The 18,055-nt window shown below is 38.7% G+C and overlaps 1 protein-coding gene across 1 annotated transcript in view; it reads left to right on the top strand.

Annotated features, from left to right (window-relative positions):
- The window catches only part of LOC109012619 (protein transport protein SEC23), a 30,382-nt gene extending 12,911 nt beyond the window's left edge, over positions 1 to 17,471 (top strand). The window contains exons 5-12 of the mRNA XM_018994336.2: positions 10,149 to 10,224; positions 10,311 to 10,486; positions 10,582 to 10,663; positions 11,647 to 11,724; positions 12,353 to 12,514; positions 12,626 to 12,889; positions 16,523 to 16,627; positions 17,184 to 17,471. Of these exons, the coding sequence (XP_018849881.2) occupies positions 10,149 to 10,224; positions 10,311 to 10,486; positions 10,582 to 10,663; positions 11,647 to 11,724; positions 12,353 to 12,514; positions 12,626 to 12,889; positions 16,523 to 16,627; positions 17,184 to 17,324 (1,084 nt within the window). The 3' untranslated portion in view covers positions 17,325 to 17,471. The remainder of the gene's footprint in view (positions 1 to 10,148; positions 10,225 to 10,310; positions 10,487 to 10,581; positions 10,664 to 11,646; positions 11,725 to 12,352; positions 12,515 to 12,625; positions 12,890 to 16,522; positions 16,628 to 17,183) is intronic.
- The last annotated feature ends 584 nt before the right edge of the window (positions 17,472 to 18,055 follow it).

Genomic DNA, 18,055 nt, shown 5'->3' with positions numbered 1-18,055 from the left:
GTCCAAAGATGTTGTCCAGACAAAGAAAGTTGTTTTTGAAGGAACTTTCGTCTTCCATATGCTCTTCCACGGGAACATAGACATTCCAGAGTTCATGAGCTTTTGATAAAATGAGCTTTTGATAAAAAGAAATGACAGAGAATATACCTTTCTTAGAATGATTCAAATGCATCTTGTCTCCAGAGCCCCTTGGAATACTTGTAGAATATAATGCCGCAAAGAACTTCGTAATAGATTCCAACTTCCAATCATGGGCTGCCCTAATGAATTCAATATTCCATTGAGGGGTGCTATTTGAAAAGACCAGAAGGTCGGCAATTGATGCCTCCTTTAATCTAGCAAGCGCAAAGATGGCAGGGAAGGTATCTCGTGGACAATGGTTACCACACCATAAATCAAACCAAAAAGGGACACGGGAACTATCGCCTACAACAAAATGTTCATGTCCTCGGAAGGTCCTCTAAAGGCTCCTTATGTTTTTCCACAAACCCACTCTATAAGTGCCTTGTACCTCATTCGAGCACCATCCTCCCCAAGCTTCCTCAAATTGAGAATCTATAACAGACTTCCATAAAGCCTCCCTTTCATTTTGGTACCTCCACAACCACTTACCCAAAAGAACTTGATTGAATTTCATCAAGTGGCGAATCCCCAACCCTCCCCCAGAAATTGGGGTACAAACTGTTGACCAATTAACTATGTGGAATTTGAACTTTTCCCCCAATCCACTCCATAAGAAATCACTTTGAAGCTTCTCAATGCGGTTAGCCACCTTTGTGAGAAGTGGGAACAAAGACAAAAAATAGGTGGGTAAGTTAGAAATAGTGCTTTTAATCAAAGTCAACTTACCCCCTTTCGACAAGTATAACCTTTTCCAAGCAGTCAATCTACGCTCCACCCTTTCGACTGCATCATTCCAAATCCTTTTGGATTTAAAAGAGGCACCTAACGGTAAACCAAGATACTTCATAGGAAACGAATATATCTTGCATCCCAAGGTAGTAGCTAAAATCTTCACATTAGGGGCAACCCCCACTGACACTATTTCCAACTTTGCGAGGTTAATGCTCAAACCTGACACAACAAAAAAACAAAGGAGTAGCGGCCTTAAGCTTGGACTTGACCAAGGTGTGCACCACAAAAGACAAGTATAACCTTTTCCATGCAGTCAATCTACGCTCCACCCTTTCGACTACATCATTCCAAATCCTTTTAGATTTAAAAGAGGCACCTAACGATAAACCAAGATACTTCATAGGAAGCGAATATATCTTGCATCCCAAGGTAGTAGCTAAAATTTTCACATCAGGGGCAGCCCCCACTGCCACTATTTCCAACTTTGCGAGGTTAATGCTCAAACCTGACACAACAAAAAAACAAAGGAGTAGCGGCCTCAAGTCTTGGACTTGACCAAGGTGTGCACCACAAAAGAGAAGCGTGTCATCAACAAATAACAAGTGAGAAATATTGAGATCGTCATTCCCCACCGAAAAGCCATGGAGTAACCACCATCCACCAGGCCCTCAATCATCTTGCTAAGGGCTTCCATGACAAATAAGAAAAGTAGAGGAGAAAGCGGATCTCCCCGTCTCAGGCCACGAGAGGAGTTGAAGAAATCCACCGGTGACCCATTTACCAAGATAGAGAAACGAGCTGAAGAGATACAAAATTCTACTCATTTATACCATTTCCCCCCAAAACCACATCTTCCAAGTAAGTAAAGAAGGAACTTCCAGTTACATGATCATATACTTTCTCCATGTCTAACTTACAAAGTAGCCGGGTTCTCTAGACTTCAATTGACCATTCTGATGGATCCTTGTAATGGGTTGTTCGTTTTATTAGAGTTGTACAGGATTGTGAACTTGATGACGTTTTAGTTTTTTATATTCCTTGGGTATTGGGGGTAATGAGAGGGATAGAATGTTGTGGAAGCCTATGGGAAATAAGAATTTTTCGGTTTGGTCTTATTATAAGGTGTTGACTGTTCAACATAGTCCTCCTTTCACTTGGAAGCGTATTTGGAGGTCTCATGTGCCTTTCAAAGTTGTTTTTTTTATATGGGCAGCATCACTTGGGAACGTTTTGACGATCGATAACTTGAGGAAGCTTGACTTTATTGTTATGAAGTGGTGTTTTATGTGTAAGAAGCATGGGGAAACTGTGGATCATCTACTTTCGCACTGCGAGGTGGCAAAGGCTTTGTGGGATAGAGTTTTTTGTAGAGTTGGGTTGGCTTGGTGATGCCTTTGAGAGTTGTGGATCTGATTGCGTGTTGGAATGGACTATATAGTTGTTCTCAAGTGGCTGCTGTGTGGAAGATGGTTCCTTTATGTCTTATGTGGTGTATTTGGCAGGAAATGAACGAGCGTTGTTTTAATGATAAGGAGCGCACCTTGGAGGAAATTCGGAATTTCTTTGTGTACTCTTTATTTGCAATAGTTTTATGCTATAGTGATTAATGGAGCTTTAGCTCATGATTTTTTGTTCTTGCTTTCTACTTTATAGAATGTATTTAGGTGTTTTATTTTGTGTATATGTCCTGTGTACATGGGTTTCGCCTATTTCATTCGATGAATAAAATTCTCTTTCTTACTTATCAATATCGATGAATATTTTTTGCTCTGTACGCTTTTATTTTTTCTCTCCGTACACTTTTACAATGGAAAATTGCTTTGGTGACCTTTGCCGAAACTATACTCCATAAGATTTCTACTAGTTTTAGCTATTATTTGTTTAAGATGGGTTTTATAAAACACCGAAGGTGTTTGTATTATCCCCGGGGACTGGTTTTGTATCACAAAGAGGAGTCGAAAGACCACCAAAGAGATAGTTTTTTCTCAAAGAAGTGCCCGTTGGCTGGCCAATGCAGTGGAGGAATCCACCTCATTGGAGGGAAGCAAGAGCTTCTTCAAGTCGTATCGGGATGGCACGAAGGCTTGGTTTGTACATTGTTGTTCGAATGACTTCGGGTGGTACTTAGAAGTAACTTAATACGGCGGCAGTGTGTGTAGTGGCTTTGGTGATCTTGGAAGGAACGGGAAGGGGGGCGTTGGAAATACCTCTCCAGGGAAATGTAACATGCTCTGTATATGCATGTTCTGGTAAATAAGCCCAAGTCGGCAGCACCCATGGACAGAGCAGCAGACAAAGGAAAAGGGCTGAGAGGCAAGAAATCTCGTATGCAGGATCGGCGAAGGGCGGTGTTGGGAAACAATTGGCTGTAATGGGTGGTTTAGGCCACTCCTTGGTGCTGTTGCTAAAAGAAAAATGGGAGGTGGCAGAGAATGGTCGAGGGACTATACTTGAAAGAGGTGGTGGTAGCTTGTCCCACGCTGCCTCAATGGAAAGGGAGATGCAGGGAATCCTTAATGGTTTGAAAGAAGAAATCATTTTATTGACGAAGGTTGTAGAAACTCTTTCAACTAAAATGAAGTTGGGCTAGGCCTTGGGCTTGGAACAAGGCCAACGGTCTATTGGTTCTAAGCCGATAAAGTCTAAAGGAAATGGACTGCACTTAAGGCCCAATAAGGGAAGGCCAAGATCCAAACGGGCCGACACACCAAGCCCATCCCAAACTGAAATGGTGCTTGGTGCACTGGATAGGGCTATGGTTGTTTTCAAGGCTACAAGGGGAGAAGTGATGACAGTTGAAAGGCTGGTGGACGCTGGAAGGGGCAGAACCTACTCCATTGAACTCGTTTCATCCAAGGGTGTCAGAGTAGGTAATTAAGAAAGCCATAGAGATCAAGCATTGTGTGAGGATAACATGTGAGGGTTTTGAGGAAGAATTTTTGGCGTTACTTACAACAATTGAAGCTGGAGGTGAGCAATCTACACCGGATCTTTCTATTAATTTGGAAAAAAAAAAAGAGAGAATTCAAAAGGCTAATGTGGGCTATGAATGATGATGGAGGGGAGAGGAGCTCTAGCGGGGGTGTCTCAAGGGACGGGTAACGACGAATCCTATATGAAGCCAAAAATACTATCATGGAACGTAAGGGGGCTGAATGAGCACAACAAACGGCTCCAAGTCCGAAGTTTACTCCATCAATGCCAAGGTGATATAATTTGTTTTAGGAGAACAAGCTATAATTTATTACAAAGAAAATAGTTCGAAGTTTGTGGAGGGGACATCATGTTGGATGGTCACTTCTGCCTTCTAAAGGAGCATCCGGGGGTGTTCTTATTATGTTCGATAAAAGGGTGGTGGAAAGGTTAGAGGACTGTGTGGGTGAATTCATTGTGGCATGCTCCTTTGAGAATGTAGAGGATGTTTTCCAATGAGCTTTTGCAGGAGTCTACGACCCTAATATTGATGCGGAAAGGTCTTTGTGGGAAGAATTTGCGGGACTTCTTAGTTGGTGGGAGTTAGCAAGTTGCATACGGGATGACTTCAATGTCTCTCGTTTCCCGAGTGAGAGGTCAGGTATGTCCCACATCACACCTGCAATGAGGGATTTTTCTGACTTCATTTCAGAATAGGCACTTATGGATATTCCGCTAATGGGAGGTTCGTATACTTGGTCTAACACTAGTGAACTCCCATCCTGGTCAAGAATTGATAGATTTTTGCTAACTCCAGAATGAGAGTTAAATTCATTGAAGATTACCTAGGGTATGCTCAGACCACTTCCCCATCCTTTTAGACTGTGGAGGCATCTAAGGAGGCAAAATTTATTTTAAATTCGAAAATATGTGGGTTAAGACTGATGGTTTTGTAGACAGGGTACGACAATGGTGGCCTTCATATGATTTCCAAGGCTGTCCAAGCTTCATAATGGTGAAAAAGTTAAAAGCGCAGAAACAAGATTTGAAGCAATGGAATGAACAAGTCTTTGGCAATGTAGGTCTACAACGATGCTCCCTTCTAGAGGAGTTACAGGGTTTGGAGGGTGAGGAGGAGGCTAGAACTTTTTTTTTTTTTAAATAGTTAATAAGAGATTTTATTCCAAGTAAATAGGCATAGTCCAAGTACACATGATGTATACAAGTGAGTACAACTAAATACAAGCTAAAGCAAAACAGTACTAAAATAAAACATTACAAATATTCCCATCCCTTACAAGATTCTTCACCTAAAAACATAAAGTGCTAAAGGAAGATTCTTCACAATCTTCAAAACACCTCCCATTTCTTTCTAGCCATAAGCACCAAAACAAACATAAGGGAATCATCCTCCACACTGCTGCACTGCCTCTACATCCCACTGAACCTTGCCAGCAAGCCAAAAAATCCACCACATGCATAAGCATCACCCAAACAATGCCTACCCTTGCTAAAATCTCATTCCACAATATTGTTGCCACCTCACAGTGAAAAAAAAGATGGTTAACAGATTCACCATCCTTCTTACACATAAAGCACCAATCAACCACAAATAAACCTCTCTTCCTCAAATTATCCGTGGTTAATATTTTCCCAAGAGACACCAACCGACAAAAAAATAGCTACCTTGCTAGGCACCTTTGCCCTCTGAATACATTTCCAGGGATTGCCTTTAACTCCCTGACTAATTAATGCCTTATAAAAAGATTTTACAGTAAAACTGGAGTTATTAAAAATGACTAATTAATACCTTGTTGTCCTCTCTATTCTGATCAATTTTCATATCATATAATCTTCCCAAAAAATCAGATACCTCACCCACTTCCCAGTTCTGCACATCTTTGTTGAAATCCACATTCCACTAAAGCATGTTATTAGAAATCTTATAAGACTCAGCCACTGCAGCCCCTTTATCTCTAGCAATCCTAAATAAATTAGGATAAATGTACTTAAGAGCTGAATCCCCACACCACGTATCATGCCAAAAATAAATATTTGCCCTATCCCCCACTTTAAATTATATGTTTTTAACAAAATCCCCCCATACTAACCAGATGGACTTCCACAAGCCCACCCCATACACTCCTTTAACTTCATTTGTGCACCAGCTCCCCCACATCCTCCCATATTTAATATCCACAATTTGTCTCCTTAATGCATTACTCTCAAAATGGTACCTCCAAAGCCATTTCCCAAGTAGAGGTTTATTGAAAAGCTTTAAATTTCTCACACTCAAACCTCCACATGAAATCGGACAAACCTTGTTCCAACTCACCAAATTAAATTTTCTTTCCTCCCCATTACCATCCCACAAGAAATTCCGAAAAATCCTCTATTTTTTTTTGCAACCCCCGCGGGTAAAGGAAAAAGAGAAAGGAAATATGTAGGGAGATTAGGCAAAGTACTCTTAATCAATGTAACTCTTCCCCCTTTTGACAAATAGAGTTTTTTTCAACCAGCTAGCCTCCTCCCAATCTTCTCAATAACCCCATCCGATATAGAAAGTGATTTGTGAGAAGCACCCAAAGGTAATCCAAGAGATTTCAAAGGTAAAGAAGCTTACCTTACATCCCAAGATATTAGCCAAATAAAAAATATTCATGATTGTACCCATTGGAACAATTTCAGACTTAGATATGTTAATTCAAAGTTTTGAAACAGCTTCAAAGCATAGCAATAAGGCTCTCAAAGCACGGAGATGATCTTGACTTGAATCACTAAGGATTAAAGCATCGTCTGCAAAAAGTAAATGTGAAATTGTGATGCTACCCCGTAAGTCATCTCCCACCATAGAACTTTTTTTGAATCCGAAACAACTCGCAAGAATCAGATAGTTACAAAACTTGAAAGAGTCATATCGATGGAAGAAATCTCTTGGAGATAGAAATCAAGGGCACTATGGCTCAAGGACCGATAAGTACACAAAGTTCTTCCATAGAGTGGTTAATTCGCACCGAAGGAACAACTCTATTGATATGTTGATGATAGATGGAGTAGTATCTTTGGATCAGTCAATCATCAAGAACCACATTGCACAATATTATGAACATCTACTAGTCGAACAACAACCCTGGAGACCAACAGTAGGTGGTTTGACTTTTTCTATACTAGATCCACAGTGTGCATGGTGGCTTGAGAGACCATTTGAAGAAGAAGAAGTATGCAAAGTTGTTCAAGGTATGGCTAGTGACAAGGCCCCAGGCCCTGATGGGTTCACATGGGCTTTTTCCAAACCTGTTGGGAAGTGTTAAAGGGTGACCTTATGCAGGTATTTCAAGAATTCCATAGTAATGCTAGTTTTGAAAGAAGTCTAAATGCTACATTTTTAGCACTTATTCCCAAAAAGGCAGGATCAGTGGATGTTCGAAATTATCGTCCCATTAGCCTCGTGAATGGGGTTTACAAGATTCTATCCAAGGTGCTAGTGAACCGATTGAGTACAGTGAAGGGAAAGTTAATCTCGAAGCCGCAAAATGCATTTGTCAAAGACAGACAAATCCTAGATTCGGTCTTAATTGCTAATGAAGTGTTGGATGGACGACTCAAATCTCGAGAACTGGGGTTATTTTGCAAACTAGATATGGAAAAAGCCTATGATCATGTAAATTGAAAGTTCTTACTTTATCTGCTTACAAGATGTGGTTTTGGTGAGAAATGGCTGAATTGGGTAGAATTTTGCATCTCAACAGTTCGCTTTCTATATTGGTGAATGGTTCACCAATGGGTTTTTTTTTTACTCCTTGTGAGGCTTGGGACAGGGAGATCTGCTCTCTCCCTTGCTCTTTTTTATTTGTCATGGAAGCTCTCAGTCAGGTGATTGTGGGCTCGTGGAAGGTGGGCTTCTTTATGGTTTTTCACTAGGGAATGGTAACTATTGATGTTTCTCATTTATTGTTTGCTGATGATACTCTCATCTTCTGCGGAGCAAATCTCGGGCATATTCAATCTATGAGGGCTCTACTTTTCTGCTTTGAAGTTGTTTCAGGTTTGAAAGTTAACCTCTCAAAGTTTGAACTGCTACCGGTGGGGACTGTTCCCAAAGCGATAGCTCTAGCCTCCTTCTTGGGATGCAAGGTATCTTCTCTACCTTTGAAGTATCTTGGCTTACCTTTGGGTGTTCCCTTTAAATTAGAGCAGATTTGGAATGTAGTGATTGAGAAAGTGGAATGCAGACTGGCATCTTGAAAAAGGTTGTATTTGTCTAAAGGTGGTAGGCCCACCTTAATTAAAAGCACTCTTTCCAATTTATCCACCTATTTTTTATCATTGCTCCCGCTACCAGCAAAGGTTGCCAACCGTATTGAGAAGGTACAATGTGACTTTTTGTGGAGTGGTTTGAAAGTGAGTTCAAGTTCCATTTGGTTAACTGGTCAATGGTTTGTACTCCAATTTTTGGGGGTGGACTGGGGATTCGCAACTTGATGAAGTTCAACCAAGCTCTATTGGGTAAATGGTTGAGGCGGTATCAACACGAAAGCCCCTAGAAGACTATTAGAGATGCACCTGTTGGGGAGGCATGGGGGTGGCTGGTGTCCGAATGAGGTACGTGGCCCATATGGGGTGGATCTATGGAAATACATAAGGAAAAGTTGGGAGTTCTTTCGGAGACATACACATATTGTTATGGGTGACTGCTCGTGTCATATTTTGGTATGATAACTGGTGTGGTGAACGAAGTCTTTAAGATACTTTCCCTACCATATTTGGGCTTGCATGAGTGAAGGATGCAGCGATAGCAGACCACTTGCTTTTTTCTAGTGGCTCCCCTTAATGGAATGTTGATTTCATTAGGGCAGCTCAAGACTGGGAGTTGGAGGAGATCAAAAAGTTTTATGCGGCAATGTATTTCGTACGTATGACTAAGGGTACCATGGATCGGTGATTTGGAGCCCTTCCACGAAAGGTAAATTCACCATCATATCACTCCACATAGTTTTAACGAGTTTAGGCATGCACAAATTTCCATAGAAGAGCATTTGGCAGACGAAAGCTCCTTCCAAAGCCGCCTTTTTCGTTTGGGCAACATCAATGGGCAAAATTCTCATCATAGATAACTTAAGGAAATGTTGGATAATGGCGTTGGACTGGTGTTACATGTATAAGAAAGAGGGTGAATCAGTAGACCATATGTTTCTACCTTGCAAGGTGGCGAAGACCTTGAGGGACTATTTTTTTTACAGGACTTGGTGTATCGTGGGTCATGCCTTTTAGATTGGTGAATTTTCTAACTAGCTGGAGAGGTCTTCGAGGGAATTCACAAGTCGCACCAATTTGGAAAATGGTCCCTATTTGTATGTGTTAGTGTATATGGCGGGAACGAAATGATAGAAGTTTCAAAAACTGCGAGAAGACAATGGAGGAGCTGAAAGTGTTTTTCTTTAAAACATTGTTCTCATGGGTGGGGACCATTGTTTGTAACGGACTAGGGGGTGGTTTGGATTCAGAGATGAGTTGTGAATATTAGAATAAAATATTATTAGAATATTATTTTTTAATATTATTATTATTTTGAGATTTGAAAAAGTTGAATTGTTTATTATATTTTGTGTGAGAATTTGGGAAAGTTGTAATGATGAGATGAGTTGAAGTGAGTTTTGAATCCAAATTACCCCTAAATGTCCATGACTTTTTACTCTCAGTTGTAAACTCTAGTTAGGTTTTTCTCATGTATACTCCTTGTATACTTGTTTGCCTACTTTTATGAATAAAATACTTTGATTACTGATCCAAAAAAAAAAAACTTATAAAAAAGAAAGAAAGATTGTACATATACTTATCAAAAGAAAAAAGAAAGTATTGGAACATATGTATTTTGACCGCCTCATTTGTTTTTCATCAGCATGTGCTATATAGTCTGAAATTATTTTCTCATCGATTTTTTCCTTTTCTCATACCTTTTCTGCAAGAAGAAATTTGTTGAAAGCATATTTTTTTATATCTTCAGTTTGTTCTAGTACTGCCAAAAGCGTGTAACCAATATATTATGTGAGACCATGTTGAGACTTAATATGTTGTCTGAATATTTTTTATCTTGTAATAAGTATGTAGTGGGCTGAAGATTTCAATCTTCCATTGATGATACCAATGTGTATCAGGGATGGGAATTAGTATCTCCTGGAGTCTTCATTGTATATTATGTTGACACCCCAGTGAAATGCAATACAATATTTATTTGAAGAAGGGGGCAATATTATCATATTAATTTGCATTTGCTTGCTGTCATGCTGAAGGTAGCTGTTTATTATTTTGTCTTCCTCAATATGATTATTTGGAACGCAGGGCCATCCTAGTTGTTATCTTTCACTTTATATTGTTTGCAGTGGTATATTTGAGATAAACTGCTCAAAAGATATCAAAGTTCAGGGCGTTATTGGCCCCTGTGCATCTCTAGAAAAGGTATAATTCGAAGAGCTTTTCAGTGGAGTGGTTTCTCTTTCCAAGAGTTGCATTTCAGATGTTTATTTATTGGTCACTTTTTGCAGAAAGGTCCTTTGTGCTCAGATACCGTCGTCGGCCAAGGGAGTACTACTGCATGGAAGATGTGTGGCCTTGACAAAGCTACCTCTTTATGTCTTATTTTTGAAATTGTAAATAAGGAAAGCCCGGATGCTACGATTCAATCAACAAGCAATCAGTTTTACTTCCAATTTTTAACTTAGTATGTACTCTAAGCTTATGCTCTCAATAAAATAATTACTTTTTGTGCCTAGCATGGATGGGATGTTCTTAATCCTTGCGTATGTTTTGCTGCAGCTATCAGCATTACAGTGGTCAAATGAGACTACGTGTTACAACTCTTTCAAGAAGATGGGTGGCTGGGCCTGGAAGCATACAGGTACAATTTGTTTAGTTGTTTGTTTGTTTGATTGTTTTGTTTTTAACTTTGTTCCATTTGTTTTTTGTATTGATACTTTTGCGGATGGTCATGGTTTCTGAAGGAGTTTTCATCTGCTGTTAATAATTTCACCACATATTGTATTCACGTATGGGTGTTTAGTGTATTTCTTTATCTCAATAGAAAGAAGCCGCAATTTTGTTGTCGTAGACATAATCTATGTTACCTGTTGCCTAGTTAAAATTAGGCATTGATCATATTGCACTGTCTGAAATTTTGGTTCTTTAATTTTATTAGCACCGGGTGTTCAAGAATAGCATCCTGACTAATCCCGGGGGTGCACAGGCCCTCGGCAAGCAGTTTCCTACAAGTGCACCTCTGGTAATTCAAGAGGAAAATCCCCTAGTCCGATGGCTCCTGGAGATTGTTTGCACCTACGGGGTTTTGAACCTTAGACCTTGGGGGAGCATACCCTCAAACCTAAGGCCTTTACCACTTGAGTCAACCCCTAGGGGTTTGAAATTTCGGTTCTTAGGAGTGACACTTGAAAAATATATATTTTATTTGGTTTTATGCATCCATTTGTATCTGTTTTCTATTTATTAAGTAATATTTTTTTTTTTAATTCAAATCTGCCTGATAGAAGGTTGTGCCAATTAGCCAATGATTATTCTTTTTCCATTACAAGACCAAGGTTCTTACCACTTGAGTCAACCCTAGGGGTTCTTACCCATGGCTTTCACTAACCTAAAGCAAGCAAATTAGGACCTCAAATCATCCACAACACACAATGGCATACTCCTCCACTTGGGTGCAATAATTTCTAGTGGCCATGTCCAGTTGGTGGAAAGGCGATGATTTACCTAATCTGTGTGATGTGGGTGCATTACATGGGTCAAGGGTTTAAGCATATACTTATTTTTTGGGGAATACCTTTGCCTGTTCTTTTGGGTTTAAAGCATATAGTTCTACTCTATATGTAGGACTTGACCGCTGGATTTGACCAAGAAGCAGCTGCAGTAGTCATGGCACGGCTAGTTTCTTTTAAAATGGAAACTGAGGTAATGACCATCTTCTATGTGGCTTTTTATACTTTGAATTTGAGATGGTTAACCTAAAATTATAAGAATATGGTATCATTTATTCTATATTATAATGATAGCATAAAATATGTGAAGTTTCTACTTTTAACATTAAATAATTCCTAATTTTGAATCCAGAATGTGATTGGGGCACCAATTACTACTTGCAAGATCTTGCTTTATTCCGTTAAATTATCAGCAATCCAAGTATTTATTTAGCCCAATCTTAATATTCTCAATTTGTAAACTGATCAAATGCATACCTTAATACCAAACCACCTCCCCCCCCCACCAAAAAAAAAGAAAAAGAAAGGAAGCAAATTTGGAGAGAATCACACACACAAACTGAATTATTTTTAAAACAAATTGAAGAATATTTAATGGACAAATTGAAGATGGTTATTGAAAATCTCATTTCTTACAAGTCAGATTGTTGGACTTGTAAAAACACTCCATAAACTATACTAATGGTCACCTTGATGTTTAGATTTGACCCAGTGTTGCAATCCTTAGTTTGTTCAGCACATCTCATTTTCTTTCTCATGACTTAAATTTTTGTGGTCACAACTAATGGGCTATTTAATGACATGATGTAATTGGCATTCAGGCTGAGTTTGACCCTATAAGATGGTTGGACAAGTCATTGATACATCTATGTTCTCGGCTTGGAGATTACCAGAAGGACAGTCCATCCACTTTCAGCTTGTCTCCAAGACTTTCAATATTCCCTCAGTTCATGTTTCATTTGCGACGTTCTCAGTTTGTTCAGGTATATGGTAGTCTATTTGTCTATCATCTTATCTAGCATCCTTAAATTGTTGTGGTAACATAATTATCACTACAATCTTGTCATATGACTTGTAACTTCTGTTTGTTACAGGTTTTTAACAACAGCCCAGATGAGACAGCGTACTTCAGAATGATACTGAACCGAGAGAATGTTTCCAATTCAGTTGTGATGATTCAGCCTTCATTGATTTCTTACTCATTTCATTCAGGCCCAGAGCCAGCCCTTCTTGATGTGGCCACCATTGCAGCTGACAGGATCCTGCTTTTGGACTCATATTTCACTATCGTCATTTTTCATGGTGCAACAATTGCTCAGTGGCGAAAAGCTGGATACCATGATCAACCTGAACATCAGGTAGTTGTTTATATATATAGGACAGCAGCACAAGCATTCTTGTCTATGTTTTATTAGGGTAGAAGGGCTGGGAAAAGAAATCAGGGTTGCAAGATTTTCTACAGCATCTGGTTTAGTAGTGTTGTAGGATAGCTACTGGTGGAAAGTATTAGGCAAAATAGGATTTCTACTTGTGGAAGGGAAAGTTAGATTTGGAGATGAAGTAAAGAAGAAAGCTCAGGGATTAGGCGGCTGTTCTTTTGTAGAACCCCCCTTACCAAAGGGTTAGGAAGCAGTTCAAAACCTTCATTAATAAAAATCATAGTAGCACTCATTGAAAAACCAAAGTCTTGTGCTCAGCATAAACCTAAGCCTCCTTACCTTCATTAATCAGAATCATAAGACTTAAGACTCCTTGGGTTTAACTATGAGCCTATGTCTAAGCAAAATAACTAGTGAAACTCATAAAGAAAAGTGAGTTAGACTTAAATCATACCAGGCAAACTTCCAAGTAGCTTCACATCATCTAACATATGCCAAACTAAAATTTGGGCCTTCGAAGATTCTATTTCACATCTTTTATAGACTTTATAGGGCTATTGCCACATGTCTCCATCTTTCCCTGGCTTAAGAAAACTCGACCATAGCAAGATAAATGCATGGAATTGTTCATAGAGGTCAACGAGGCATTGGAGCTCATTATCAGTGATCCATTCTCAAGCCTAAAGTGAATGCCCTTCGATTTTATGAGACCTTTGATACTTATCTTCTTTAGCAATCATGAGTTGGCAATCAATAAGATCTTTCAAATGGGGCTGGTGGGAGTTCTGCAACAATTATCTTCTGGAAAGTCAAGAACATAATATTGGTACTGATCTTCTTTATATTCTTCCAAGGGCCTGCACTCTTTGAATGAAGCTTCTTGTTTCATGCCTTTCGGATATCTTTCAGGCCTAATAATGACAAAAAAGGACCATGACCATGCCTCCTTCCTTGAATTCAACAATTGTTATATGAAAACCAGCATATTCCTTTGTAGCTCTTGTTGCTTATATCAATCTTTTGCGCACATCATCATGTAACTTACTAAAATGTTCAGAAAAATCAACAGCCTCAGTGCTAGGAAGGATCTGAATAGGTAGAGGAACCAAATTGATTGGCATCCTGAGAATGAAACCAGTCACACTCTCAAAGGGGCTGTGACCTTTATGCCATTAACAGATAGTATAAGCAAATTCAGTCATAGGTTCTTGGTCCCAGTTAACAGCAGGTTCTCCAACAAGGCATTGAAGATCACCCAAAGTATGATCAACAAATTTCATCTGCCCAAGTTGGGGATGAAAAGAAAGATGAAAAATTCAGGAAAAGCTACTTGCACTTTTGTGTCTAGGAGCTAATATATATTATTAAATAACATACACACACATATATTGGCACCGTCATCTTTTGGGAACTGAGGTAATCATTTAGGGGCATTTATGGTTTGGTGTTGGTCATCTTTTGGGTACTGAGGTCATCAGTTTTGGGAATTTTCCACCATTCCTGGGACGAAAAGAAAGAGGAAAACTTCAGGAAAAGCAACTAGCACTTTGTCTCTAGGAGCTAATATAAAAATACATGCACATGCTTAAATATATATAATAAATATATATATGTATGTATATTGTCTTCTAGTTTAACAGTTTTTCTTCTATTCTGAAATATTCAAGTTTATGTTCGATGTGAAGTTAAACACAATGCCATGGTAATACTTGAAGCTTGGTGCCACATTTGTACGGTGTCCATGACATATATACATTTAGGGGTGTAAACGAGTTGAGTTCAACCAAGTAGTGGGTGGTTAAGCTTTATTCAAACATGAGTCAAGCTCGAGCTCTTTTTTGAGTTGGATTTTATGTTCACGAACAGTTCATTTAATATTCGAGTGAGTTTTACTTTGTTCATAAGCTGCTTCATTTTGATAAAATGGATTATTTATATTGTATTTTATAACTTTATCTAAAAATTTCAACAAATAAATTATGTATTTCTGTTAATATCTTTATTAAGTTTATATATACATATATTATTTATAAGGATTCAAGTAACATCTTTAGTATAAGAAACACGATTTCCTCTAATCTTACCTATCAAAAAAAGATTTCCTTTAGTCTCTTTAAATATTAAAAATATTTTCATTATATATAGAGATAATACTATAAAAAATAATAAATATGAAGTTATTCGAGTTTATACGAATCAAGCCGAGTTTTATACGAGCATATAGTTTAATAATCGATCATAATTTTGTGTTCATTAACAACTCATTTTAATAAACTGATTGAGTTAGAATTGAGTTTAGGCGTGCCGATCTCGAGCGGCTTGTCGAGTAGCCTTATTTATTTATAGCCCTATGTACATTACTTGCTCACAGAAGTAGTCACATGTATATTTGTAGACATAATTGGCCAGTTTGTGGCATGGTGGCTTGCATATTAATTACAAACTTAAATATTTCATTTACGGGTGTTCACGGTTTGGTGTTCGTCATCTTTTGGGAACCAAGGTCATCGATTTTGGAATTGTCGACCATCCCTCGAAATTATGTCCCATTACTGAGCTGCTTCAACCTTGTTGTTTCTGCATGTGGGTTGACGGTATTGTGGCAGAGGGTAAGCAGCAACACTCTGCTTCCCCAACAACTGGACAGTGTCAAGATGGCCATTATGGTCCATTTCTGATTGTTCACCATCACATCAGCTTCAAAATTTGCTTTGTTGAAGCTAGCATTTCTTCCATATAATGGATTGCTGATGTAGAAGGTGACCTAATTGCCACTCTAGTAATTTCAGCATCAAAAGCAAAATTAATGCCGAGCTTTGGCTAAAGGCCCCATTTTTTTACATCTTTGCGTCACAACATGTTAGTGAAATTATTGAAGAATTTAATAAAGGATTTGTTGTTGGGCACATGGTTGACAGTGCAACTGGAAAAAGGCTTGTCAAATCTGACTGCAGAGAGTGAGTGTTTCTGAAAAGAGAGAGAAATTGGGGATCTTGGTCATTCTGTGTGGCTGTTGGGAACAAATATAGATTAACTGGCCTCTAAAATCTAAGCGCCTTCCTTGAAACTGACCAAGGTTGGTTGGTGTGGTGTGCCCAATTGTTTTTGTCTGCAGACTGAAACTCATGCATTTGGACATTATAGCTAATGATAATATCTTTTGTCCTGGTATGTGCATTATAGTTTGAGTTGGCTTACCTGGATTCTTGTTGTGAAATATGCTCTCGTCCCAATCAGATTTTGCCTAGGCCCCGAACATGATAGTCTCTTTCATGTATATCTGCATCAAGTTTAAAAAAGTAAACCCCAAGGGGTTGGCCCAAGTGGTGAAGGACTTGGTCTTGGGGTATCACTCCCTTCAAGGTTCAAGGTTTAACACCTTATGGATGCAAGCAATCCTTTGGGGTCACACCCCCTGATGAAAAGTCAGCGATTTAACCAGTTCCGTGCAGGAAAATTTTTGAGGGTGCGGTGCACGGGACCGGGGTTTACTTTGCATGGGTGGGTCCGAAGGGAGAGGTTTCCCGACATAAAAAAAAAAGTTTTAAAAAGTAATTTCTCTTGTATCTGGTTTTAATGGCTTGATCACATTCAAAATCTGTGTGCTTGCAGGCATTTGCTCAGTTGCTGCAAGCTCCACGCGATGAGGCAGATGCCATAGCTAAAGAAAGGTTTCCAGTACCTCGCCTGGTCATTTGTGATCAGCATGGCTCCCAGGTTAATACTCTTAATTTCTTGACTACACAAAGGTGTTCAATAAAGATGGGTCTTGGACTTGTAGGAAGTCAGCATACTGTCTCATTAAAGATGTCCTTGCTAGGTTGACCCTCATGACCTTGTTGATAAGTTGTAATCAATTCAGGTTTGCACCTTAAATCTAGAAGAAGAATCTAGTAATTAATTTTTAAAATGTATAGGGCTGCTTCTTTTGGCTTACTGTTTTCTTTTAGCGAACAATGTGGAAATTTAGAGAACTGCTAAAAGTTGGTATATTTATTTTGGTCAAAGGGATTTGTCCTTTTCGTGTGTGACTTAGGGTAGGTTTGGGGGGTGAGATGAGAATTTTGTGTTTTGTTTTGAAGTTTAAAATATTAAATTTTAATATTATTATTGTTTTGGGATTTGAAAAAGGTGTATTGGGATTTGAAAAAGTTAAATTGTTTATTATATTTTGTATGGGGATTTGAAAAAGGTGTAATGATGAGATGAGAATTTTGTGTTTTGTTTTAGCCCCCAAACCTGCCCTTAATGTAATCATGACGTGATTTTGCAGGCTCGTTTTCTTTTAGCAAAATTGAATCCTTCAGCTACATATAACTCCGATGCTCCCCTTCCGGGAGGGGATGTTATATTCACCGATGATGTTAGCTTTGAGGTCTTCTTGGATCATCTCCAAAGATTAGCAGTTCAATAATGTAGAATAGGGCTTTTCTGCAATTTTGTTTTGTTAATTTTTCTATTTTTGGCCCCTTCTCTGATCACATGTATAGTAGATGCTATGACTTTTGTATGAAGTTTTGTTGTTGGTTGGGATTCATAATCGCAAATGATCTCTCTCTCTCTCTCTCTCTCTCTCTCTCTCTCTCCCTCTCTCTCTCTGTCTGTAACTTCAGGGTTTTACTTAGGCGTGAAATTAATTATGGAATGAACTCCCCCGAATGTTGGGTTACCACCTGCACAGACAGGTTGTGATTATCTGTGGGTTTGTCTGGGTTAGAGCTTTGAAGCATGGGATGGGTCCTGATTCAGAATGTTTTTGGCTCGAATCTTGGCTGGAGTCAAGATTTTTACATCCCTAATCTAGACCACCATCGGCCGAACCTAGATTGGTTTATGGTTTGAGAGTGGGTTGGCTAGAATACTCGTTCCAAAATAAATTTGCATTAATTTTACATTTTTGCTTCATGCATGTGTTGGTGCCTTTATATATATTTTAAAAAAAAGATAATCATATTCTAATTTTATTGAATCCTCACTTATGAATAATAAATAAATTTGTTAACATGAAATGTAAATTCCTAAAAGTTCAAACTTGACTCGTAATTGAGTAAAATTAAATGAAATAAGGTTTGATTACTTCTCTACTCGCTTGAATTTTGCTCATTTCCACCAATAACAAAACTACACAAAAGAAACTACTTACAA

This window comes from Juglans regia, chromosome 7 (genome assembly GCF_001411555.2).
Source record: "Juglans regia cultivar Chandler chromosome 7, Walnut 2.0, whole genome shotgun sequence".
Lineage (NCBI taxonomy): Eukaryota > Viridiplantae > Streptophyta > Magnoliopsida > Fagales > Juglandaceae > Juglans > Juglans regia.
This window is presented reverse-complemented; position numbering and strand designations above follow the sequence as displayed.